General features: G+C 42.3%; 1 protein-coding gene across 9 annotated transcripts in view; it reads right to left on the bottom strand.

Annotated features, from left to right (window-relative positions):
• The window catches only part of LOC119966499 (partitioning defective 3 homolog), a 939848-nt gene that overhangs the window by 786112 nt on the left and 126548 nt on the right, over positions 1 to 27188 (bottom strand). For all 9 annotated transcript variants that reach the window (XM_038798290.1, XM_038798285.1, XM_038798283.1 and 6 more), the window contains exon 2: positions 5732 to 5833. In XM_038798290.1, the coding sequence (XP_038654218.1) occupies positions 5732 to 5833 (102 nt within the window). The remainder of the gene's footprint in view (positions 1 to 5731; positions 5834 to 27188) is intronic.

Raw genomic sequence — 27188 nt, forward strand, 5'->3', positions numbered from 1 at the left:
TCAAATTTGCCATCCGAGGGTCGGACGACGGCTTCCACAGAACGTGGGAGCCATTCATGCAACTGTTCCGGGACCTATTTGTGGCCAATGTACAAGAGGAAGAATAGTCGGGGGAAGGTAGCGGGAGGGGGGGGGGGGGGGGCTACAGGTTCGTTACGGGGGTTCGATGGCTAGCTAAGGCCCAAAACCAAACTAAATAAACATGTTGAGGGGGGGGGGGGGGGCGCAGTTACTACTACGAAGATGCTTACCTGTAAATATGTATGTTAATTTTTGCGTGTTTGTTTTTTTTTTCTCTCCTAACAATTTGTAATTTGTTCAATATAAAATATGAAAACTGAATAAAAACATTTATAAAAAAAATTATAGAAATCTTTGATACTGATGTTTGCAACTTAAATTAATTAATAAAAATGGCAAATTATTTTTGCTTCCGTATGTCAGAAAGGAATTACTCAGTCACCCAGCCGCTGCAGAAAATCATCGATCAAAAGGATACAACATATTGCTGAAAATCAAAGTGACTAAAAATGACACTCAAAAATAATTCCATCTATTTGTTGAGTAAACAATCTCCTAGTTATCATTTTAATAAACTTGCATTCCAACACTGAATTTAAGTGTTTAAATTGCAAAATGTGGTAAACACATATCACACTATAGTCCTTCACACACTGATCTGCTAGAGGCAATAATTGGCACGTTATATAGAATCATAGAATTCCTAGGGGGCATAAAGAGGCCATTCAGCCCATCGAGTCTGCACCAGCCCTCTCAAAGAGGGCCTATCTAGGCTCACTGCTCCGCTCTATCCCATTAATCCCGCCTAACCTGCACATCTTTGGACACAATGGGGCAATTTATCATGGCCAATGCACCTAACTTGCACATCTTTGTGGGAGGAAACTGGACACCTGGAGGAAACCCACGCTGTTACAGCAAACTGCAAACTCCACACAATCACCCAGAGTCAGCAGAGCCCCTGGCACAGTGAGACAGCTGTGCTACCCACTGTGCTGCCCCATATATCATGCAGTCAAAAACTAGGCAAGGAAGCATCCTGTCGATTACCACGTACCGGCCACCATTAGTTGATGAATCAGTGATTCTCCATGTTGATCACCACTTGGAGGAAGCACGGAGACTGGCAAGGGCACAGAATATACTCTGGGTGGGGAGGCTTCAATGCCCATCACAAAGAGCATATCACCATAGACCGAGCTGGCCGGGTGCCAAGGGACATAGCTGCTAGATTGGGACTGCAGCAGATGAAGAGGGAACTAACAAGAGGGAAAAACATACTTGACCTCATCCTCACCAATCCGCCTGCTGCAGATGCATCTGTCCATGACAGTATTGGTAAAAGTGACCACTGCACTGTCCTCGTGGAGACAAAGTCCCGTCTTCACATTGAGGATACTCTCCACCGTGTTGTGTGGCACAAATTTTTTAAGTTATTGAATAGAATTAAGACTTTCTCTTACTCAGGATTTTAAACAGGTTTCGGTAAAACCTATGATTGATACAAGTAAAACTTTTGGTTCCAACATTTTGAATGCAATGTCAAAACCTCTCAAAAAGTTTTACATTTCACCGCAGTGAAAGGGTACACAAATGCATACACCAACGATTAATGGCAACTCATTGCGTACGAGCAAGCCAGACAACCAGGAAGGTCCCAGATTCAATCCTTGGTCTGTGCTGAGTTAGCGGGCCTCAACAAGTACATTTATGCTTTATTTTCAAAACATGTGTTGAAATTCCAATTTTAATGTGTGTCTCTTTTTACAGTTTGCTTAAAAGGTTAATTTATGTGGATAAAGTGGCTTTGGACAGACAGAACATGGAGCGGAGATAGCCATGGAGCTGTGCTGATCGGCACTGAAATTGCCTTCCACATTTTTGGACTAATTGGGAAAATATCACACAATGGCTCATATATCAGATCAATGTCCAGCAATCCCTGGACATGAGGTGAAAATAACTGGTCTCTACAACTTAAGACTCAAATGTAGAATTACCAATCTGTCAACTGATCACCAGTGACCATGACAGCTACAAATAAGGAAAACTATCCAGCCGATTTAATTAATCCATCTAGAAATACCCTCAGATATTTCATCACAGCACTTATCTGTTTCTTGAATAAAGTTGAGATTTTCACCTTAGAAATCTTTCTTTGCATTGAATTAATGACACAAAGAATGAAGTTGGACAGGAAAGGGGAGGGGCAGCAGAACTATTCTGAAATTTAGATGAAACTATTGAATGGTGGAGCAGATTACAAGTTTTCTTGTACTAACCTGCCTATGCCACTCTTTACTTGAACAATTTGAGCCCTATTCGTGCACAAAAGCTAATCGCTTGGCTGTCAGGCAATGCATCTTTGCACTTATGTTGCTTTGAGTGTGAACATTGCTATTTGCATGGCAATTGAATACAGTGCAATTCATAGCCAAGCTGATTGTCATCAGGAATAACAAATACTATTAAGTTTAACAGCAGTCATCCATCAACAAATCTGTCCAAAGGAAAATGTCCCAAATATGTGCATCTCTCAAACATATTGAAGATTACAACCTGGTGATAATCCAGTAAATGTTTCGCAAAACATGAGGCAACCAAACAAAATAATACATACCTAATGCAGTTTTGTCAGAGAATTGCAATGCCTAGTACACCACAATGTGATTTTGCAATGCATACCTAAACCCATTGCACACGAGTTGCATTCAAGTTTGTCCCCTTTGGACTTGAGAGAGTTAAGCTGGGTGCCTACATGAGTTGGGAGATGGTTGGTAAAGGCTTTGCTGTGTTGGGATGTGAGGCAATGTTCAAGCAGTACAACAGTTCCAGATGTGTCATAATAAACAGCTTGTCAAATGCTAATTGGTTGAATGTTTGGAATTAACTGCAGGGCTCTCCCTCCCCAATCCCACCCCATACACCTGCCCCCCCCCCCCCCCCCCCCCCCCCCCCCCCCCGGGCTTTCCAAATGCAGAAGGAAGTGGAGTCACCAGCAGGTAAGGTAATGCAAAGTGAAGAGTACAAGGAAGTGGTCCGAGATAGCCTCATCGATGATTTAAATCAGAGAGGCCACAGAAATTGACAATGCAGAAGAGTTAGCTGTAAATACGAATTGGAAATTTTCTATGGAGGGGGAGCTGTGACTTTAGAGGGAGCCAGCGAAAGAAGTTGGCATGGAGATTGAAATCGGTGAGGATGAGGGAGGAGGGTGGAATAAAAGGGAGAATTCTTTGGCGGAACGTGAGATGAGGGTTGCAAAAATATTGAAAGGATGGCAGCGTGGCGGCGCAGTGGTTAGCATTGCTGCCTCACGGTGCCAGGTTCAATCCTGGCTCTGGGTCACTGTCCATGTGGAGTTTGCACATTCTCCCCGTGTTTGTGTGGGTTTCGCCCCCACAACCCAAAGATGTGCAGTGCCGGTGGATTGGCCACACTAAATTGCCCCTCAATTGGAAAAAAAATCAATTATGTACTCTATTTTTTTTTTGAATGTTGAAAGGAGCAAAAGGGGAGCAAAACAGCCACTTCTGTCATAGAAGATATTGTTTTTACCAGGAATTACTACGGTGTTAGAAGAGAACTCTTTAAAAAAAAATCACCAACCCACATTAGAGTCTAATAGATTGCAGATTTTCATGGGGACCAAACGTTACAATGATAGATCTGTAATCACTTCCACTCCATTCTAGTTTTAAGAGCTCAAAATGCTCTGTCCCAAAATCAAAATATAACCGTACAATGCTGGATGTTTTTCAGACGGACAATATTATGGCACACCTCCTGACATTCAACAGAAATCCAAATTAAAAATATTAATCTTCAGAGCTATTAGGTGCATGAAAATTTCACATATGAATAATAACATAATAGCAAAGTAACATTAGTAGTCATGATGGTGGCTAAATGGTTTGATTTCAGTGGGTCCCTGCCCAGAAAAACATTAATAAAGTGAGAAAAACATTCATAAAGTGAGCAAACAGCAGCCAATAAATACTAGGGGTCTTTGGAAAAAGTTACTCAATGCCAACTCTACCAACAGCAGTTAAATATTTTCATAGTGAAAGCAAAAGATTTGAGCGCCCAAATCTGAGCAGTACAGCACATTGCACAATGTACATCCAGCAACTGGAAACAAACTACCAATTTGTTTAATGAGGAAGTTGTGCATAAACTGGTCATATTAGGTCAAGAAACCTCAGATAAGGGAGGCAATGTCTGTTTTCTCTGACAAGATGCATCAATTCTATACAGCATTGGTGTGCAACCTGTGGCCCAGAAGCCACCGACAAACCACACAGGTTCTGAATGCGTGCCACAAAACATTTTGATGACCACTGCCCATGCCCAGGATTGCCACATGCTGATTTCCACCCACAAAGTATTTTTCCTACCGACATGATTTAAGTGATACACACGCAAAGCGAGGGCACGTGAAGTGAGATGCATGCTCACAACACCGACTTTGAGAGCCGTGCGCTAGCTCTGTCCAAAGTGTTAACATTCATTCTGTTTTTACCATTGTAGTTGATGACAGTTTTATGAACGTACAAATGATTAAGCATCTTCGGTAACTCTTTATGAAATATTTGACGTTCTAAATGTACTTAACCTTATTTATGGATCATGAATAGTGGATTGGATTGGATTTGTTTATTGTCACTTGTACCGAGGTAGTGAAATGTATTGTTCAGACAGATCATTCCGTACATGGGAAGAAAATACATAGAGCAAACATAAAATGCACAATGTAAATACATAGACACAGGCATTAGGTGACGCACACAGGAGTGTAGTACTACTCAGCAGAGAAGGTTTATCAGTCCATAAGAGGGTCATTTAGGAGTCTGGTAACAGTGGGCAAGAAGCGGTTTTTGAATCTGTTTGTGCGTGTTCTCAGACTTTTATATCTCCTGCTCAATGGAAGAAGTTGGAAGAGTGAATCAGCCGGGTGGAGGGGTCTTTGATTATGCCGCCCGCTTTCCCAAGGCAGCGGGAGGTATAGACAGAGTAAATAGATGCGAGGCAGGATCATGTAATGGACTGGGTGCTGTTCACGACTGTCTGCAGTTTCTTCCGGTCTTGTGCCAAGCAGTTGCCACACCAGGCTGAGATGCATCCAGATACAATGCTTTCTATGCTGCATCAGTAAATGTTGGTAAGAGTCAATGTGAACATGCCAAAGAGGGCCACTCATGGGCTCACTCACAAGCCCAGGTTGCCCATCATTGTTTCAGAGGCTGCTCATATACAGGGGTGAAAGGCCTCAAACTTTAACCAAACTTTCCTCTCGCAGCAAATGTTACCCAAAATCATGAGTGCATCCAGCACTCCACATGGAGTGACCTGGGGCCAGGCTTGAACCTGGGTCCATGGTGCCATGAGGCAACAGTGCTAACTACAGCACCAGCGTGCCACCCTTCATACTGCACTTTAAGGAGTTGGTCACTGTTAGCTGTTAGTGGGGTGCGGGGGTGGGGGTTATTTGGGTTGTTTTTCGCTTACTGGGGATATTGTTACCGTTGTGACAATTAGAATTTTTTGATACATGTGTTGGGTTTTTTTTTTAATGTGAATTTTTGATGTAAAATGTTAAAAGTTCAATAAAAATATTTTCAATAAAAGATATACTGCCCAAAGCTATCAACATTCTTTTCTTAGTAATAAGTTGAGGATGAAATAGAAACAATATTTGTAATGAACTCACTCGGTCCTTATCGTCAGCAACATCAGAGAGGATGTCATCAAGATCCAAGATGCCGCCATCACTATGCTCCAAACGATGCACCTGCACCCAGTAACCTGGATCCTAATGGAAAGAGGAAGTAATATTAGTCATAGAAGTTGATGAAGGAAGCCTCCAACAGCAGAATAAATTTTCACTGTAATTTTAACAAACAGACAAGATGCACAGCAGAACTTGCCACGTCCCCTATGCCCCAACTTGCCACGTCCCCTGTGCCAGAACTTGTCATGCACCCTACGCATAATATGCAGCCTCGGCCATCAACAAGGAAAAAGGCAGCTAATACATGGGAGCATCACCACATACAAGTTTCCCTCAAATCTTCACATCATCCCATCCTGATTTGGAACAATACAATCCTTCATTCACTGCCACTGGGACAAAATCTTGCAATTCCCTTGCTAACAGCACTGTGGATGTTTCTACACTACATGGACTGCAGCGGTTCATGATGCCGACTCACCATCGCCTTCTCGAGGGCAATTCACGATGGGCAATAAATGTTAGACTAGTCAGTGATCCTCAGTTCCCAATGAAAGAATCAAAAAATTACAAGATTGAAAAGACAGCAACAAATGAGCAAAGACCAAGAGGGAAACTTGATGAGATAACTTTAACAGCAAGTTGCCTGAAAACAAAAATTACAAAACGGGCAGCATGGTGGCACAGTGGTTAGCATTGCTGCCTCACAGCGCCAGGGACCCAGGTTAGATTGTGACCTTGGGTGACTGTGTGGAGTTTGCACGTTCTCCCCGTGTCTGCGTGGGTTCCTCCGGGCGTTCCAGTTTCCTCCTGCAGTTGAAAGATGTGCAGGTTGGGTGGATTGGCCATACTAAATTGCCTCTTAAGTGTCCAATGATTAGGTGGGGTAACCGGGGTTGAGGTTAGGATGTTCTTTCGGGGGTCAGTACAGATTCGATGGGCTGAGTGGCCTGCTTCTGCACCGTTAAGGATTCTATGAAAATGTTGGTCACGTCTATTTTGAGATCAAATGCTATTTTGTATCCTTTAAAATTCAGAAATAGGATACCTGAGCAAAGACCAACAGACTCAAACAGATAAAAAGGCATATTTCCCTTATCAGGACGATGGCACTAATGGAACGATGATTAGTCAAAAATTAACAAGCAGTTCACATTAGTAGATAAAAGGTTGTGTAAAATTCTTTTCCATGCACTGAAACCAGCAGAGATCAACTAAAGTTTACCTCAAAAACGCATGAAATGCTAAACATTTAAGTTCATTAACTGAGAGATGCTTTGGCAAGAATAGCACTGCATAAATTCAGGTTCTTTCCTTGCCTGGAAACTTGCTTCACTTGGTGGCATTTTTTTTTCTGGTTCATTAGGTTGATTGCATAATCTAAGCCAAAACCCCAGTGCAAGGTTAAGTATCAGCGTTGCCATCCACTAAACCCTGCCTTAGATTCAGGTAAACATTAAAAGTTGGTCCTCGTCAATGTGCACAACATACTGAAGCCAGCATACTCCACAATGAAATATGAAGTACAGGGGCAATGGCTAAAGATGCTAGATTCTGAAAAAATAAGTAACCCTTCACACCAGCTGCATTGAAGTTTGAGTAGAAAATGAAATGGAGGTCAATGACACAGATTTTATGCACACAAGCCATTGATCTCTGCTCCTGGATTTCTGCCCATTACCGCATTCGGGGATCCAAAGGTTGGAGAGCAAAGAGCAGAGATTAGCATTTGGAGTGTGAGTGCATGAACAACATGAATCACTTCAAAAGCTCATCCCCTACAAGTCAACGGTTCCTCTAATTTTCCGAGGGTTTTTAAATTGGCAGAGAGCAAAATATATTCCGATATGCCCATGCAGGGAAGTTGCAATGCTCAGAAACCGTGAAACTTTCAAGATTATCCACAAAACCGTGTGGATTACAAATATTTTCTTTTCTCACAACTGTACTCGCAACTCACAACTGTACTATAGAATTCGCAATGCTGGGATAATTGCCATTTCACGTCTAACAATACAAAGAAATATAACCAGCTGCTACAGCTTAAATATATAACTACACTACTGTAATAAAACAATTAGCGACTAAATTATTTCATTTAAATTATCACTGCGCACACTTCTATAATCTTTCAACCAAGTATTGTCTCAGATTTCTGGAAGACTCTTTGGTTTCAACTGAACATGGCTCTTGGAATTATATGACAGAAACACCATGTTAAAATGTTTTGCATGCAGAAGGGCAGTTAGGCTAATTACACCATACCCCATTCCAATATATGACAGCATTCACAAGCTATGTCAAGCTGCATCATTAAAAAAAACAGGCATTTACATATAAATGACTTTATGATAAACTGTTGGTTTCCACCTACTGGGGTGGGCTCTCCAGAGTGGCATTTCTTTTATCGACAAACACTTCAGATTTTTAATAGATTGTAGCTGGTTTCTCTAGGCAATGTTTCAGCACAGAATTCACAGAGGACGCCTTCAAAACAGGCATAAGAATACGGACCAGATTAAACTAGAAACATGAATAGAAAATAATGAAACAATTTCTCTTTAACTCACAAACCTAACAATGTCTCCACCCCTCTTTTCTCTCTCCCCCACCACAGAAGTGTATTTCCACCTCACAGTAAGTAAGTTGAGTTGTTTATCAGCAAAAATCAAAACACTCTTAAAATAAACACTCTAACAATAAAGCAGCTGCTTTTGTTTTCATAAGGATCAAGGAAGTATGCTCGAGTTAGCAATCACAGGCTACACAAAGCTATTCTGTCTTTGCGGGAATGGGCTCCAGCAGCACATCATTGCAGTTCAATCAGCAACTGCTTCACTCATATGGCAAATGTTTGAGGATTGTGAACAACAATACAGCCGTACCAATCCACTAGCATTATTTTCTCTGTTGTTTTGCACACAAATCATCTGTAAACTGTATTAAAATACATCTGTATCTGCCCTCCTCCCCCATCCCCCTACGACACCCAATTAGGTTTACGCTCCGCTTGAGTCTTTGCAACACAAAAAAAATCTTCTTTGGTTTCCAGAGGATACTTAAAATGTAATTTCAAGAGGGTTTTTACAGGGGGCTGGGCCAGATTCAGCTCATGTGGCAGACAGTGTCAAATTACCACGCCGATACATTTTCTCATCAGACATAAAAATGGCTGATGAATATTCTGTTGTTCGAACCATCAGACTTGAATCTCCTATTTGTATCTCAAGTCAAGGCCAGAATGTTTAGTCCCGAATAGAACTACTGTAGCAGGAAACTACAGTTTTGTTTTTTTTTAATTTAGTGTACTCAATTCATTTTTTCCATTAGGGGGCAATTTAGCGTGGCCAATCCACCTACCCTGCACATATTTGGGTTGTGGGGGCGAAACCCACGCAAACACAGGGAGAACAGTTTTGTTTTAATGGAATTTCACTGAGAATGAACAGCAAATGGAGCCCAAAATTAAAATAAAATTTCATGAAGTGTGTAATAACTGCACACATTCTTATCCAACACATTGTTTTGAAACTTCAAAGAAAAAATAATGGATAGAACAGCCAAATGTAAATGCAAATTGATGGTCAATATATTCTCTAATTCAAACATAATTCAAATATAGTCAAGGAAAAGTTACCTCAGGAGAAACTCGCACCATAAGGATGAGTGGTATCCCATCCTCTGCTCATAATATGGACAACACCAACAAGGGTGCATTCATTACCCACCGCTAAGCAATTCTTTGTACAACCGTGTGGCTCATTAGGTCACTTCAACATGCATTAAGAATCAACCATGTAATGTGGGACTAGAATCCTTGGGTGAAGGACGAGAGAACAAGATAGGTTTTTAATGACCATCCAGCAGCAATCACGCAAATACGTTCCACCCCTGCTGCCGCCCCACATAATAGAAGATTTATTGAATGCAGCTGACACTTAAAACTTAGATTTAAGATCATTAGCCCTCCTGCACCACAGCAACAAAACAACTGTAGCCAAAGTTGGACAGACAACTCAAAAATAATGCAACGAAATTGACCAGGATGATGGTCATACTTAATTGGTCATTATTGATATACATGTGAATGCTAACTACATGTTTAGCAATAACGGTGCTAATCACACCATATAGATGAGAAGGGAAAAAAACAGATACATCAGAGGTGACATTGCAGTTAAGGAAGTGGATGGGACAATGCAAAAGATATGCTATCAAAACGGATCAAAATGGAAGCAAGAGAGTTGTTTTAGGGAGGTCAGACCATGAAGAAGACGTGGTAAGAATGACAGGCTTAATCGCTTGAAAGGGCACACAGATGCCAACCTGGACATGAAACAAACTGCAGTTGCATAGAATGTAGTTAGTGGCAAACTGAAGGGATTCAAACTATTTTGGTAGAAGCTGCCCACTGATGCCACCCTCCAAAACCTCTGGAGGAAAGACTGGAGATAGGGAGTTAGTTAGATAATGCTGGAGGTCAGCTTTTAGTGAAATAAATACAGGAGCTCAGTGACTATGACCATCTTTGAAATGGGAAACAGCTGAGAGACGATCATGCCTGAAGCTATTTATATTACTATATATCAACCCGAAAGATCCTTTACCTCATGCCACAGATGCTGTCAGACCTGCTGAGCATTTCCCACATTTTCTGATTTCAAGTCAAATGGCACTCTCCTGCTGGTTTCCCATACGTTTTAATACTCCCCTTTTGCAAGTAATGATTTATTAGTTACAGACCCTGCTCCTCATGACATGGGATTCCACATTCCAGTTACTTGGCATAAACATTTTATTCTTCCCTTTACTTCAATAGGGGCAGCATGGTAGCACAAGTGGATAGCATTGTGGCTTCACAGGGCCAGGGTCCCAGCTTCAATTTCCTGCTGGGTCACTGTCTGAGCGGAGTCGGCACGTTCTCCCAGTGTCTGCGTGGGTTTCCTCCGGGTGCTCCGGTTTCCCCTCTCAGTCCAAAGATGTGGAGGTTAGGTGGATTGGCCATGCTAAATTGCCCTTCGTGACCAAAAAAGGTTAGGTGGGGTTATTAGGTTACGGGGATAGGGTGGAAGTGAGGGCTTACGTGGGTCGGTGCAGACCCGATGGGCCGAATGGCCTCCTTCTGCACTGTCTGTCCTATGTTCTAATTCTTCACTATTATTTTTAAGTTACGCCTTCTTAATCTATTGCCATTTACCCTGCACACAAGGTGGTGGCAAACACTGTTAAATGTTTACCATTGCTAAATGTGCATTTCAATCGCTCCAACAAACAATCTCTCCCACAAGTGATGCCTGCTCAATTTGATTCCCTGCCCAACAGTTAGATGTCCGGTGCTTCGAGGACCTGGCACTCACTGTCCTTTGGAGTCACAGTTGGTTTCAAGGCAGTTTTCCAATAACCAAAGCCATCACTGAGCTTGGCACAGGTTTCACATACTTTGAAATCTTATAATTTCTAAAGGATCCATGCCAGCAAATACACTGCACACGTTTGGCAAAGACTCTGAAGGATACAGAATGAAAATCTTAAGAGCTGGCACCAACTGGAGGCTGAAGGTGAATGGACTGTAACTGAACCCAAGTACACGTGGGTGGCCTGATGACTGCAAAGGCTGTACTAAGCATATCTGAACTCCAACTCGTGCAAACTAATGGCCAAATTTAGAAATAGTGACAGGCAAAATTATCACCCACACACAGCAGAAACCACCTACCATGACACAGCTAAAACATTGGGGGGGGGGGGGGGGGGGGGGGGGCAGCACGGTAGCGCAGTGGGTTAGTACTGCGGCCGCACGGCACCGAGGTCCCAGGTTCAATCCTGGCTCTGTGCCACTGTCCATGTGGAGTTTGCACCTTCTCCCCATGTTTGCATGGGTTTCGCCCCCACAACGCAAAGATGTGCAAGGTAGGTGGATTGGCCACGTTAAATTGCCCCTTGATTGGAAAAAATTAATTGGGTACTCTAAATTTATTTTTTTTTAAAGATGGCATGCAATTCTTGGGACACATTTGAGCTCTCCAACTTTTCAAGTAGCTTGAGACAAAATGTAACTGGGAATGGTAGAACTGAGTGTCTCAGATTCAGTGCTCAGAGAACTCTTGAAATAGCCTCCACAGTGGAATGCTCTGCCCAAAACTCATGGTCTAGTTTCATGGATTAAGGATGGCAATTTGAATAATGGCATAGGAGGAAAAGGGCAAAAGGGAAAATACACATTATTGTTGGTGCGGGCAGCACAATGGTACAGTGGTTAGCATTGCTGCCTCACGGCACCATGGACCCAGGTTCGATCCTGGCCGTGGGTCACTGGCCGTGTGGAGTTTGCACATTCTCCCTGTTTTTGCGAGGGTCTAACTGCCACAATCCAAACATTTGCAGGGTAGGTGGATTGGCCATGCTAAAAAGCCGTTAATTGGGAAAATGAATTGGATACTCTAAATTTATCCAAAAAAAATTCTTACATCTCAATGTCGAATTTTACTCCTGAGAAACACTTTGGGGCATGTTCCTATTGAAAGGTGCTCTATAAATGCAAGTTCTCATTGTTGTCACACATTATACATAGCTGTTTGCATTCACCGCTTAGCGTACAAAAATATTACGCAAGCAGAAGTCATCCTAACAATTCCTGTACTAGTTGTAGTTTGCTTAAAGGTAAAACAACTGGATAAATGCATTGCTCTTGGCATTTGAACAACTGCATCAACTTAATTAAAGTACTCTAAAGCCAGGAAGCTAGTCACCGATTATCATGCGACAGCAAGGATTCTTCCATCACTGACAACTCACTCTTTATTCGGTCTCTCTTTGTTAAGTGTCACCCTACACAATGAAAACTGTTCACCACACAAGACTATTTTCACATAATTTTTTTAGTCTGTTCACTGTGCGTTACAAAGCGATTATTTGTTTCGGTAGACTGTAGCTCCCCTCCAAGTCAGGTTAATTTCCATTAGTGGCATATAAATTGTACGGGGTGAAGAGAAGGACCAAGGGAGATGCCAACTGTGTCTCAGAACCACAGAATGGTTACAACACAGGTCATTTGGTCCTCGTGTCTATGTCCGGCACTCTGAGAAAGCAATATACCTGGTGCCATTCTTTCCCTGCCCTTCTCCCTGCAGATTCTTCCTTTGCAGAGCCTCGAGCAAGCCCACTTCCACCACACACTAAAGGCATTGTTTTCAGACCCTCATCACTCGCTGCATGAAGGTTTTTCCTCACGTAACCAAGAGTTTTCTATCTTCCCGGTGGGAACAGTTTCTTCCCATCTACTCTGACCAGGTCTCTCATGATTCTGAATGCCTCCATTGAATCTCCTCTCAACCTTCTCTTCTCCAAGGTAAACAATCCTAACTTCTCCAATCTATTTAAGTTCCCATTTTCTGGCGCCTTTCTTTTTCTACACCCTGTCGAATGCCTTTACATCCTTCCTAAAGTGTGGTACTCCAAATTAGACACAATATCCTAGGTGAGGCTGAATCAGTGTTTTATGCAAGTTGCAAGGCTTTGCTTTTGTACTCTTTGCCCTTATTACTAAAGCTTGGGCTTTGTTAACTGCATTTGCAACCTGTCCTGCCACCTTCACTGATTTATACACGGTACACTGAGGTCCTTCTTTCTTCCCCTGTACCCAGTTACAATTGAACCCATGGTTTTATATTCTTTCTACCAAAATGAATCACTTCATTCTTCTCTGCATTAAATTTCATCTACAATTTGTCCACCCATTCCACCAACCTATATCCTTCAATATCCTTCTCAGTTCACAATGCTTCCAAGTTTTATATTGTCCGCAAATTTTGAAATCGTGTCATGTACGCCAAGATCTGGGTCACTAACAAATACCAAGAGTCGGGTCTCAACACCTGAGGAATTCCCCTCAACACCTTCCTCCAGTGCGAAAGACATCCATTAAACATGACTTTGATTTCTGTCATTCTCTAACTTTCATATCGACGTTGCAACTGTCCCTTTTACTCCACGAGCTCCAACTTTGCTCACGAGTCTATTGTGCGGCACTCAATCCAATGCCTTTTGGAAGTTAGTGTTCACCACATCAAGCATAGCATTGCCCTAATCAACCTTCTGTTAGTTCATCAAAAAATAGTGTGTCCAGAACAAATCCATGCATGCTTTCCTCAATTTACCTACATTTTCCAAAGTGTTCATTATTTTGTCCCGAATTATTGTTTCTGGAAGCTTCCCCACCATTACTGGTGTCCAGGCCTTGAACTGTCTTGGTCCTAAGCTTCTGAATCCCCTCAGTAAATGTCTCCAATTTAGGTTGTTAACCAAGCTTTGCGTCATCTTTCCATATCCTCTCTCTGTGGCTCAGCGTCTAATTTCTTGCCCTTGCTAAACACCCTGGGACATTATAGTATGTTAAAGATGCAATGTTGTTGTAACCTTCTCTAGGCCCACAGTGCTCCTCTAATCCTGGACTCTTGTGCAGCCCCGATATTTTAATTGATTCACGATTGGCGGCCATGCCTTCAGCTGCCTGGACCCTGAATTTCCTTCCTCAACCTCCCCAACCACTGTACCTCACAACTTCAGCATAAAAACCTCGACTAACATTGCAGTGCACTGCAGTACTGAGGGAGCCTTGAACTGGCAGAGGTGCCAACTTTTCAATGAGACAATAAACCAACGCACAATCTGCTCCCTCAAGTGGGTGGACAGGATTCCATGGCACTATTTGGAAAAAGTAGCCAGCGCCAGCCTCTTGGTCAATATTTATCCCTCAAACAACATAAAATTAGATTACATGGTATTGCTCTTTGTGGACGTTAGCTGTACGCAAATTGGCTGTGCATTTCCTACATTACAGCAATGACTCACTTCAGAAGTACTACATTGGCTGTAAAGGAGCATGCAACATTGGAACATGGCGATGGCACTATATAAATGCATGTCCTCCTTTTTCTATTTCTTCATTTTTTAAAAAACCATCTGCTGCTTAAACCAAGCGTTTACTACTTGGTCCTAATAGTTCACTACTTGGATCAATGGCAAATATTTTGCTTTATAAGCTTCCCTGGCATCCTGGGGCATTTTACTACATTAAAGGTGCTGTATAAGCGTAGTTGCTGCTGTTAATTAAAATTGACAGCAGGTATCCGGGGTGGGTGGGGGAGAAAAAAGGGAAAATTTGCATTCCAAGTGCTTCCATCCCTCTGTATGGTCAGCAGAAGAATTTAGAAACGGAGATTACGGAGATCGAGCAGTGCATGGGTTGAACAACTCACTTCCAGGTCAGTCTAGCTTCTTTGCTGTCTGTGTGGAGTTTGCACGTTCTCCCCGTATCTGTGTGGGTTTCCTCTGGATGCTGTGGTTTCCTCTCAGTCCAAAGATGAAATTAAAATCGCTTATTGTCACGAGTAGGCTTCAATGAAGTTACTGTGAAAAGCCCCTAGTCCCCACATTCCGGCGCCTGTTCGGGGAGGCTGGTACGGGAATTGAACCATGCAGCTGGCCTGCCTTGGTCTGCTTTCAAAGCCAGCGATTTAGCCCAGTGTGCTAAACCAGCAGGTTAAGTGCATTGCCCCTTAGAGTTCAATGGTTAGGTGGAGTTATGGGGTTACAGAGATAGGGTGGTGGAGTGGACCTAGGTTGGGTGCTCTTTTGCAAGGTCGGTGCAGACTCAATGGGGTGAATGGTCTCCTTCTGAACTGTAGGGATTCCAGGAGACTCTCTCTGGCTACTTACATGGGCAGTCTCAAACCAGCTACTAATAGTCAGTAAGATTTTTTTCAGTTCTCTACAAACTTTTATGATTTCCCAGAATGAAAGTGCCAATTAGTGAAACTCAAACTTCAATTAACTCAAGTAACTCATGTAGATCTTCCGTCAGAAACAAAACATCACAAAAGTCACTGGTCCACAAATGCATAATTCCGCATGTGCTGGAAAATGCTCAAAATGCTTTGAAGCTTTAACAGGTGAAGATGATCTGAAACAGAACCGGAGTTTCTTTTCCCATAGAACCAGACCCCTACTGGGTATTTCCAACATGTTCCGTTTCTCAGCCACTGATACACAGTGGACAAGCATGGCACAGCAGCGAAACAAGCAAACTATCCCTTCACGCAGACAATTATCAGGACTTTTATTTTTCAGCAAAGCTCACTATCAAAATTAACATGTGTACTATGAATGCGGTTTATGTCTAGCATTGGAATCATGTAGAGATCAGGGTGCTCATTTGGGTAGTTTAGACAAGATGTCATGGTAGGAAAGGGCAAATGCTGAGCTCCATTTCTGGGGCACGGTTACATTTCATCATAGCGGGTTATTTTTTAAATAGCCAGGTAAGAGTGCAGAGTGCAAATTGGAGTCGATTTCATTTGAATTGGAGCTGGATGCTATTGCCTGCTTATTGGCACTATACCCAAAACAGTGCAGTTGATTTCAAGTGAACGTCATTCATTGCAAGTCAAGCTTGTTCCATATATTGTTACAGGTGATAACATTTCTTTTTATTACTCATAAACAATTACTTCTAGACTGCCAGAGTCAAGCATGTAAGTAGGTATTGGCCTTGGCCCAGAGGCTGCACTCTCGCATAGGAGTAGTAAAGTTGCAGGTTCAAGCCCCACTCCACATAATTTAGATTGACACTTCAATGCACTATCAAATGTGCAGTACACTCTCTCATTGGCACATGTCTAGATAGGCATTTCAGTGGCGTGCAGTCTCCAAAGTGAGTTTTGAACCTCAGGTGGACAAAAAGGTTCCTGCGGCAATATGTTAAACCTGTACCTAAAACAACCATTTATCCCTTAACCAACTAGAATGCACAGCTTGAGAGGAGGAAGCAGCTTCAATAGTAGCATTCAAAAGGCAATTAGGTAAGTGTATAAAAAGTGGAACATGGGGCCAAGGGTCTAAAATTAATTGATAGTTTGTCCAAAGAGCTGACACAGACAGATTGGCATGACTGGCTTCCTTGTGTGCTATGATAAGGTTATTTTAGAGTTACTCTCCCAAAACCCAGACTACTCCAAGCTGTGAAGTAAGAGCATATTCAAGTGTGAGTTTTGCGAGCATCTAAAGAAGAGGGAGGTGCATAGATGATGGGGCTCAGGGAGGAGAGTGGGCCTTAGGTGCCGGAAAACACAGCAATTAAGGTGGGGTAAACAGCAGAGTGCATAAGAGGCCTGAGTCAGAGAATAAGTACATTTTTGGGGAGGCAGTGGCGGCAATAGGATTATCAAGATATAGTTATGGGCAGCACGGTTGCTCATTGGTTAGCACTCTTGATTCACAGCACCAGGGATCCAAGTTCGATTCCCGGCTTGGGTCACTGCCTGTGCGGAATCTGCACATTCTCCCTGTGTCTGCGTGGGTTTCCACCAGGTGCTCCGGTTTCTTCCCACAAGTCCTGAAAGACTTGTGGACATTCTGAATTCTCCCTTCGTGTACCCGAACAGGCGCTTAAGTGTGGCAACTAGGGGATTTTCACAGTAACTTCATTGCAGTGTTAATGTAAGCCTACTTGTGACATTAATAAAGATTATTATTAGAGGAGCAAAGCCAACTGGAGACATTGGAGGGCCAAGTCAGCAAAGGCAGAGTGTGGGGCAAGTAGAACTCATCATGAATGAAGATTTGGAAAATTGCAATTCATAGCACATGCAAGATATGGGGAAGTGAAGTAAACACTGGCTGTCTTCTGGTCAGAGATTGGACTGGAATTAGTGCTTATGATACAGTGTTTTCTGTTAAGGGCTGAAGATGATGGCTTTCAGCTTTCCAGTGTTTAGCTGGAAGCCAATGCCTACATGTTCCTGGTATTTGACAATTAATGCTTTTTTTTTTCCAAATGTGCAATTCTGGTTATTACTTGGGTAAATATAGCAAGGAGTTTGTGCAAAGTTTAACAGTTTGCTTCGGCCTTCACATAGAATTTACAGTGCAGAAGGAGGCCATTCGGCCCATCGAGTCAGCACTGGCTCTTGGAAAGAGCACCCTACCCAAGGTCAACACCTCCACCCTATCCCCATAACCCAGCAACCCCACCTAACACGAAGGGCAATTTTGGACACTAAGGGCAATTTATCATGGCCAATGCACCTAACCTGCACATCTTTGGACTGTGGGAGGAAACCGGAGCACCCGGAGGAAACCCACGCACACTCGGGGAGGATGTGCAGACTCCGCACAGACAGTGACCCAAGCCGGAATCGAACCTGGGACCCTGGAGCTGTGAAGCAATTATGCTATCCACAATGCTACCGTGCTGCCCTGAATTCACACGTCCTTAATATTCACAGCTTGAGAGGCCACTACTTCAAAAATGAACCAAACATTCCTATTGAGAGAAAGACTGTTGGAATCTCAGTTAATGTGGCAATTTACAGAATTACTATATGGATTCACAAAATGCAGAACAGGAGAAAACCACTTGGCCCATTGGGCTAATAGCTTTTCAACTGCTTCTGTCAACTAATTCTTCTGTACTTATATAAACCTTACTTTTAAAATTCTTATGCAATTCATTTTTAAGTGATGTTTGGTCATTTGTGGTAAAATAAAAAATTAAATAGTCCTCTATGAAAAGAAATCCTTCTAATTTTCCTTTTCTCTCTCCTGGTGACCATGATCCTCATCATCAATTCACAAACCAGCAAGAACAGATTTTAACTACTTACCTTAATGCCAAGATCATGTATCATTAACAATGAGTAAAGATTAAGACGTGTATGTGCAAGAGTCAGAGATTTGAACTAATATAATTTGGGGCTAGGAACTGTCATTCTTCACTGGAAATTATAGTGCAAATACTTGACTTTGTCAGGTATGCAATTTGCTTCAATAACAAAATACTGGATGCTGGGAATCTAAAATAAGAACAGAAAACAAAGTTCACATTTAGGTCGCTGAAACAGGCCATCAACCTGAAACGCGAACTTTGTTTTTCTCTCCACAGATGCTGCAAGCCCTGCTGAGTGTTACCAGCATTTTCTGTTTTCATTCCTATCTACTTCACTGAAAGCAAATCAGCCCTCAAGTAGCAAGATACAATTTCCATCATGTTAACATTTATGCTTCACTAATTCCGCCAATTATTTTTCTTCTGCCCAGAGGATGATGTTCAAGACATTGTGCTTACTCTGTAATTTTGCCACATTCAATTTTCATCGCCTCATTTAAATACTTAATAAATGACAATAGCCAACATGACTTGGTAGGAACTTCCTCAGGAGTTGATCCCACAAGGGCAACACAGCGGTGCAGTGGTTTGCACTGCTGTCTCACAGCGCCGAAGTCCTAGGTTCGATCCCGGCTGTGGGTCACTGCCCGTGTGCAGTTTGCACATTCTCCCAGTGTTTGCGTGCGTTTCACCCCCAAAAGCCAATGATGTGCAGGGTCGGTGGATTGGCCACGCTACATTGCCCCTTAATTGGAAAAAATTAATTGGGTAAATAGAAGCAAATTTATATCAAAAAAGAAAAGAGTTGCTCCCATACAACTTCACCAGTTGTGCTAAGGCAGCACAATGGTTAGCACTGCTGCTTCATGGTGGCAGGGACCCGGGTTCAATCCCGGCCCTGGCTCACTGTCCATGTGGAGCTTGAACATTCTCCCAGTGTCTGCGTGGGTGTCACACCCAGAACCCAAAAGATCACGAATTGGCCATGCTAAATTGCCCCTTAATTGGGGAAAAAAATAATTGGGTACTCTGAATTTATATTTAAAAAAACATCACCAATTGTGCAGCAGATCCTGCGGATCGGAGGAAATTCCCAACTTAAATGTGGGTAACGAAAGCCTACATTCTGAATGGTGTTTGTATTGTAAAAAGCAATAGGTATTGTATACCTAGAAAGCAAACACCGAGTCACAAGCTAATTTTAATGACATGCTAAAGAAATAAATGCGAACAAGTCTCAAACTTCAAATATTTACAAAACCGACTTCCGTAAGGCTCAGAATACAGTTTGAATCCATATTCCCCTTAATATATACAGCTCGAATTATATGCAAATTAACAGGTTTTGGTGTTTTATTTGAGAATGAATTCAACAAGTAGGCTGCTGTAATACACCATGCCTTACAGGACACCAAAATTCTAAACTGTGGACAACAAATAAATGCAGGAGGACATAGGACAATGCCATCTGAGCTTTGGGGACTGACTGCCAGGGCCCTCAAGGGCAAGAAACAAAAGCAAAATATTGAGGGTTTTGGAAATCTGAAACAAAAGCATAAAATGCTGGAAATACCTTGCACGTTAGGCAGCGTTGGAGGAGAGGAAAGAGTTAATGTTTCAGGCCTGTCACATTGGGAACCGAGGAGAGTCCCTTGCTCGCCCCACTCTCTCACCTTTTTTCCTGTTTGCAGGATTTTGGGCAAGAACAGAACTTGAGTCTATAAGAGCATCTTTGAAACCTTCACGATATTCCAAAGTGTTCTCCAGTCAATAAATGACTTTCATATAAGGTAGTCGCTGTTCTACAGTGAAATGTGGCCGCAAAGTTACACACAGCCAGGTTCTTCAATGAGATAAATGACAATCTATGCTCACAATCCACGATACCTCAAAGTTAAGCATCTTTTTGTGTTTCAATCTCTTCATATTGTTTCCCCTTCCTACCTCTGTAATTTCCTAAAGCCTTTGAGCCCCCTCCTGATCTCTGTTTCCCGAGTCGAGCATATTATGTAAGCCACCATTGCTGGCAGCAAGGTCCCACATTCTGAAATTCCCGCTAGGAATTTCCTCTGCCTGTCCACCTCAATCTTCCAAACTTGTCCTTTAAGACCTGTTGTGGGCACTATGACTTAACAGCGCCAGGATCCCAGATTCAATTTCTGGTTTGGGTCATTATCTGTGCAAAGTCTGCACGTTCTCCCTGCGACTGCGTGGGTTTCCTCCGGGTTCTCCGGTTTCCTCCCACAAGTCCCGAAAGACGTGCTGTTAGGTAATTTGGACATTCGGAATTCTCCCTGTGTACCCGAACAGGCGCCGGAATGTGGCGACTGGGGGCTTTTCACTTCATTGCAGTGTTAATGTAAGCCTACATGTGACAATAATGATTATACTAACTTAAGCCTGCCACTTCAAGCAAACCTTAAGCCATCTCTCTTTGGTTCAGTGACCTTCCTGTAAAAATTATGCTTTTTTAAGGTGCCTTCCGACATTTAAGGCGCTATACAGATTCAAAGAGTTGTTGTTAACCTGCTCTATTGAATTCCTTGTGGGAAAAAGCAGTGGACAGAACATGGATAAAACGCTCTACACTTCTTTGAATGGTGCAATCAATCTTATGTTCAGCCTATCGGCCTCCCTTCAACATATCCAAAGGCCACACCTTCAACAATACAGCACTCCCTCTGATATTCAAGTCCTGGAGTGAGGCTCGAATCCACCACCCTGCGACTCAAAGCTAAGAATGTGAACAGCGAGCAAGGAACTGCCAACACACTCAATAATCTTAAGCACAGAGAAGCAAGCAACAAAAGCTTCCCAAACTGCAACTCCCAAAGTATCTTGTAAAGAGATAGTGGGGAAAGGATAATAAAAATTAGGAAGTGGAATAAAATAATTCACTATCATCACAACGCCGGCAATAGCAGGAAGCCGCAGGACGTCCATTAGCGTCAAGTATTTTTGATCTCCCAAACCAGGTTGGCAGCGACTGAATGAAACAACTGCAAAAAGTCACACTTGACATGATGAGGGTCTCCTTACCAACAGACTTGAACTGTAAGGAACATCTTCACAAAGATAAACTAAAGTTTTGTCCAGACGAGAGAAATTAACCCTTCTGACTTATTATGTCTCACCTCAAAATATTCTTTATAACTTTAGGAAGATACCAAAATCATAGATAGTCAACTTGCTACACTTTAAAACCTTTCACCACAACCCAATAAAATGAATATTTTAGTTTCACTCATTAAGTTATTGGTGCAGGCTCTCAGAATCATTTGTTCCTTTGATTCGGCATTCTCATGTGCGCTTCATCTCATCATTGACAGGCATGCCTTGAGGGTTGTCTAGGCTCGCTGTTCATTTAATCCAATCACTCAAATTCCTCCTCTGTACCTATCTGCTTCACGACCAACCTCCTCTTCATAAAGACCCACCTCTTCAACCAAGCTCTTGGTCACTTGCCCTAATATCAATTTTGCCTCAATATCTACTTTATGTCCAATTACACCTCTGTGAAGTACCTCAAGATAATTTTTTCTGCTTGAAAAGCCCAATATAAATACAAGTAGTTATCATTGTTATAGTAACTGTTTTCAGTCTTTTAAGCTAAATCGGTTTACTTCAGTAACGTACATGTCGAATATTTGAAGTGCTGCCAAGAATGATAACTTTCCAAAAAGAACAGATGAGCATTTATATAGTGCCGCGTACATCCTTGGGGAACACCAAAGCACATCTATAGCCAGTTAATTGCCTTCTGACACAAAGTCACGCTGCTAAGTTAGTAAACATGGCAGCCAATCTGCAGACAGCAAAGGGCCACAAACAGCAATAAAATGGATGCCCAGCAAATTTATTTTTGTTGGTATTAATTAAATGGCAAATGCTGGTGGTGACCCCATGAGATTCTCCTGTTCTTCTTGAAATAATGCCATGGGATTTATTTATTTTTCTTAAACTTTTACTCAACCTTTGATTAATTCTTTATCAGAAATACAACACCGCTTGACAACTCCATACTCGCTCAATATGGCACTGGAGCATCAACCAAGATTAGGTACTGGTGAAAGATTGCCAACCTGAAAGGGTTAACTCGATTTCTTCCTCCACAGTCGCTGCCAGGCAAGCTGTGTATTCCCAGCACATTCTGCTGTTGTAATCAGATTTCCATCATCTGCAGCTTTTGATTTTGCATGGTTTTCAGGTTCTGGACTTGGACTTGAACCTACATACTTCTAATTCAAAAACTGAAATGATAACACTGAGTGCTGGCTGAAAATTTAGACACTTATTTTATTTGAAAATGGATTAGCAAATGTGCCTCAGTTTCAAAAGGATCTGTTTGGTTAATTTGGAGTGAACTTACCAAAATGCTAAAAGATCGTCAAATTAACCGAAATAGAAGCTTGAAGCAGTCATAGAGGCAGGTTTTTAGGATGCCAAGAATTAGCATCCGAGATAATCATCAGTTTGATGGCTCGTGTAAATTCAAGTCTCCCTCCAATAGACTCAGCAACCCATGCAAAGAACTATCACTCCACGGAATAATCAGCATTTTAAAAATTAGAGTCCAGTGATTTGATTTTAACTGAAATAGATAGGTCAATAAATAGCAGAATAGCTTTCGTTGGAAATTTGCTGAATACAGTATTCAGATTTACACAGACTTGTTTCTCAGTTGGAAAACGATAGTTAATATAACGTGGATTAGTGAATCGTTTCCTAATGAGACGAGTGATTATCTAGTAACTACGTTTAAAACATAGCATCATACACCATCAAAATATTAAGCACATACGTATGAGCACTAGGCACATCAAAATGGACACTAATTATTTTGATTTTTTTTTTATTTGAATTTATTCTGAGGGGTTCCCAGCTAAGGTTTTATCATGCAGTCCAAAGACAGGTAATAACTTTGGTTTATGTCAGTGGAGGTTTTTCATCTCTGTCTTGCGCTCATTGCTCCATTAACCCTAATCGCTCCATTAACCCTAATTGCCAACAATCATAGAAGAACATTGTTAAACCTTATTGCTTAGTGTCAGCTTTGGCTGTCTCACCTGATTAAAAAGGTTATGGTTTCAAACCAGGGATGAGCACATAATCTAGTCTCCCACTTCAATGCACTGAAGTCATACTGTGCTGTCAGAGGTGCTGTTTCTCAGGTGAGATGTTTAAACAAAGCCTTGCTCAATTTCTTTGATGGGCAAAATATATTCCATGAGACCATCCCAAGGTGCCGTTCCCCTGCTTATCCTTCAAAAATCACTGAAATAGAGATTATCTTGTAATTCAGATGACTGCTGATTATGACATCTTGCTGCATGCAAACTGTCTGTGGTTTTATCAACAAAGCATAATACATTTTACATGTACTGCATTAGCAGTGAAACACTTCTACATGTTCTGGTCTAGACAAGTTCAGGGTTGCAATATTAAAAATAATATTTCATTTTCTAATGTGGTATCACAGATTTCATAGAATTTACAGTGCAGGAGGCAATTCGGCACATCGTGTCTGCACCGGCTCTTGGAAAGAGCACCCCACCAACCCCACACCTCCACCCTATCCCCATAACCCAGTAACCCCACCCAACACGACGGGCAATTTTGGACACTAAGGGCAATTTAGCATAGTTAATCCACCTAACCTGCACATCTTTGGACTGTGGGAGGAAACCGGAGCACCCGGAGGAAACCCACGCACACACGGGGAGAATGTGCAGACTCGGCACAGACAGTGACCCAAGCCGGGAATCGAACCTGGGACCCTGGAGCATGTGCTGTGAAGCAATTGTGCTAACCACTATGCTACCGTGCTGCCCAGAATATCTAGAATCTTTTTTGGTAATTAGACACGGTGACAGCTCATTTAAATCTTTGGCACAGAATTTAATTCCCATAAAAGACATGGTAACAAAATACTTCTTTTAACTTTCAATTGATTAAAAGGCACAAACATTATATTTACCACAAGCAATGAAAGTTTTCTGGTTTCCTGCACTACCAACCTCAATGACCACCGTCAGTACAATACATCCGGTAACGCAGCAATCACATTTCAGATAGTCTATAACTAACTTCCTAACAATTACCATCTCCAAAACCAAACAAACATTTTTGTTCAGCTCTGTTCTCTTCCAACAAAAATCTGCTTTAGATATTAGCACTCTCGTGACCACATCTTATTTTTAAAGTAGTTTATTCATTTAACTTTGTGGAGATTCATAGAGTATAGATTTGTACTTTCTTTTACCTACTCTACATAATATACTAACCTGCAAAAATGCTGAAAAAATTATTTGAGTGGAGTTTGACCCCAAGCCATACACTCACATTTGTCTCTCCGAACTTTAACCATTCAATGCCTGGAAATGGCCACACTCCAACTCTGCTACCTCCTGGCTGATATTATAATGGTGGTTTTGGCTTGCTTGGAGCTACCTTTTGTATTATGCAGTGCCTACCTCTCTGCTGTATGTCACAGAAAGATAGCTACAGTATATAAAACATATGACCTAGCAGATACATGAAGAAATTCACAGCTGACGCAAGAACATTAAAAAGGGCAGTGTCAAATGTTGATTGAAATCTTTTGCTGAAATGCTTCATGATTTTTGCTCATCGCTTTTCAGAGAACGGATTTGGAAACAAACTTACTTTTTAAACTTTTTAATGTTGAGCTTTTAAAGCAAATCATTCCAAAATATGTTGTGAAAATGCAAATTTTTCCCTGAAGATTGTCAACAATAAGCAATTGATTGGTGCATCTTGGTAACCAAGAAAGCCCTCATCACACATTATGTTGGGAAATCTGTGCTCCCATATGCTCAGCAAGGTTGCCTGCCAGAGCTTCCCTATGACTTTGTGCAGAGGTAGAACCATAACCAATTAATAATGTTTTGGACAGAAAGCTACTAGGTCCAGCATTGCCCAGAATCCAGGCGGAAAATTTTGAAATACATTCATAATTCTTTAAATGAAATTAGATGACCAAGTTATTTGAGATTGTGTAGCCAGTTCATGATTTTGTCTCATTCAAAGACATGTTGCACCGATTAAGTTAACAGAATCGTAACTGTTTTTATTTTTTTTATTCATTTATGGGATGTGGGCATCGCAGGCTAGGCCAGCATTTCTCGCCCATCCTCAGTTGTCCTTCAGAAGGTGGTGATCAGTTACCTTTTTGAACCGCTGCAGTCTCTGGAGGTGTAGGTACACCCATTGTGCTGTTAGGGAGGTTGTTCCAGGATGTTGCCCCAGCAACAGTGAAGGAACGGCGAAATATTTCCAAGTCAGTGTGGTGAATGACTTGGCGGGGAACTTCCAGATATCTGCTGCTCCTGTCCTTCTAGATGGTAGTGGCAGTGGGTTTGGAAGGTGCTGTCGAAGGAACTTTGGTGAGTTACTACAGTACATCTTGCAGATGGAACACACGGCTGCCACTCTTCATCGGTTGTGGAAGGTTTGGTTGTTTATGGAAGGGGGATCCATCAAGTGGGCTGTCTTGTTCTTGAGTGCTGTTGAAGCTGCACTCATCCTGGCCTGCCGCGTATGCCATTACACTCTTAACTTGTGCCTTGTAGATGGTGGACAAGCTTTGGGGATCAGGAGGCAAGTTATTCGCCGTAGGATATCTAGCCTTTCCTGCCCTGTTGGCCACAGTATTAATGTGGCTAGTCCAGTTCAATGTCTCATCAATGGTAACCCCAGGATTTTGATCGTGGGGATTCAGCAATGGTAATGCCACTGAATGACAAGAGGTCATGGTTAGATCCTCTCTTGTAGGAGGTTTCACTTGCTCTGAAATGCAGTAGCCAAGCGATTCACGATTCATTGCATCTCATTGCATTCATTCATCCTTCAGTTTTTCAGCAGTAGCAGGAAGAGCAGTAACCAGGGGGCTGTTGGGAAGGTAAGTTTCCCATTTTAAAAACTTACCTTACAGGAGCGGTGAGAGGGAGGAGCTGAGTGGGAGCGGTCGAATTCCGCTCTGGGAAGGTAAGTGAACTGATATATTTGGGCAGCGGCTGAACCCAAAACACTACACGTGTAGTGTCTCCCACCCGCCCTCCTCCTCTAACCAAAAAAAAGACTGTGGTGTGTTGATACGGTGAGGTTTTTCTATTTCTATTTGTTTTTATCGTGTGATTGGTAACAATTTTTCTATTTTTTCCTTTTTCATTTATCTATTATTTGATATTATAGTTGGACGAAGTTAAGTTTAAGATTAAAAATGTCAGGAAATCTCAGACCCATGTTATGTTCCTCTTGCTCAATGTGGGAGCTCAGGGACGTGGTTGATGCCCCTGACTCCTTCACGTGCAAGACGTGTGTCCAACTGCTGCTCTTGTTAGACCGCATGATGGCTCTGGAGCTGCGGATGCACTCACTTTAGAGCATCCGCGATGCTGAGGAGGTCGTGGATAGCACGTTTAGCGAATTGGTCACACCGCAGATTAGGATTGCTGAGGGAGAAAGGGAATGGGTGACCAAAAGGCAGAGAAAAAGCAGGAAGGCAGTGCAGGTGACCCCTGCGGTCATTTCCCTCCAAAACAGGTGCACCGTTTTGGATACTGTTGGGGGGGATGGCTCACCAGGGGAAGGCAGCAGTAGCCAGGTTCATGGCACCGTGGCTGGCTCTGCTGTACAGAAGGGCGGGAAAAAGAGTGGAAGGGCTATGGTCATTTGGAGATTCAATCCTAAGGGGAATAGATAGGCAGTTCTGCGGTCGAAAACGAGACTCCGAATGGTATGTTGCCTCCC

The sequence above is a fragment of the Scyliorhinus canicula genome, chromosome 5 (assembly GCF_902713615.1).
Source record: "Scyliorhinus canicula chromosome 5, sScyCan1.1, whole genome shotgun sequence".
In the NCBI taxonomy this organism is placed as follows: Eukaryota; Metazoa; Chordata; class Chondrichthyes; order Carcharhiniformes; family Scyliorhinidae; genus Scyliorhinus; species Scyliorhinus canicula.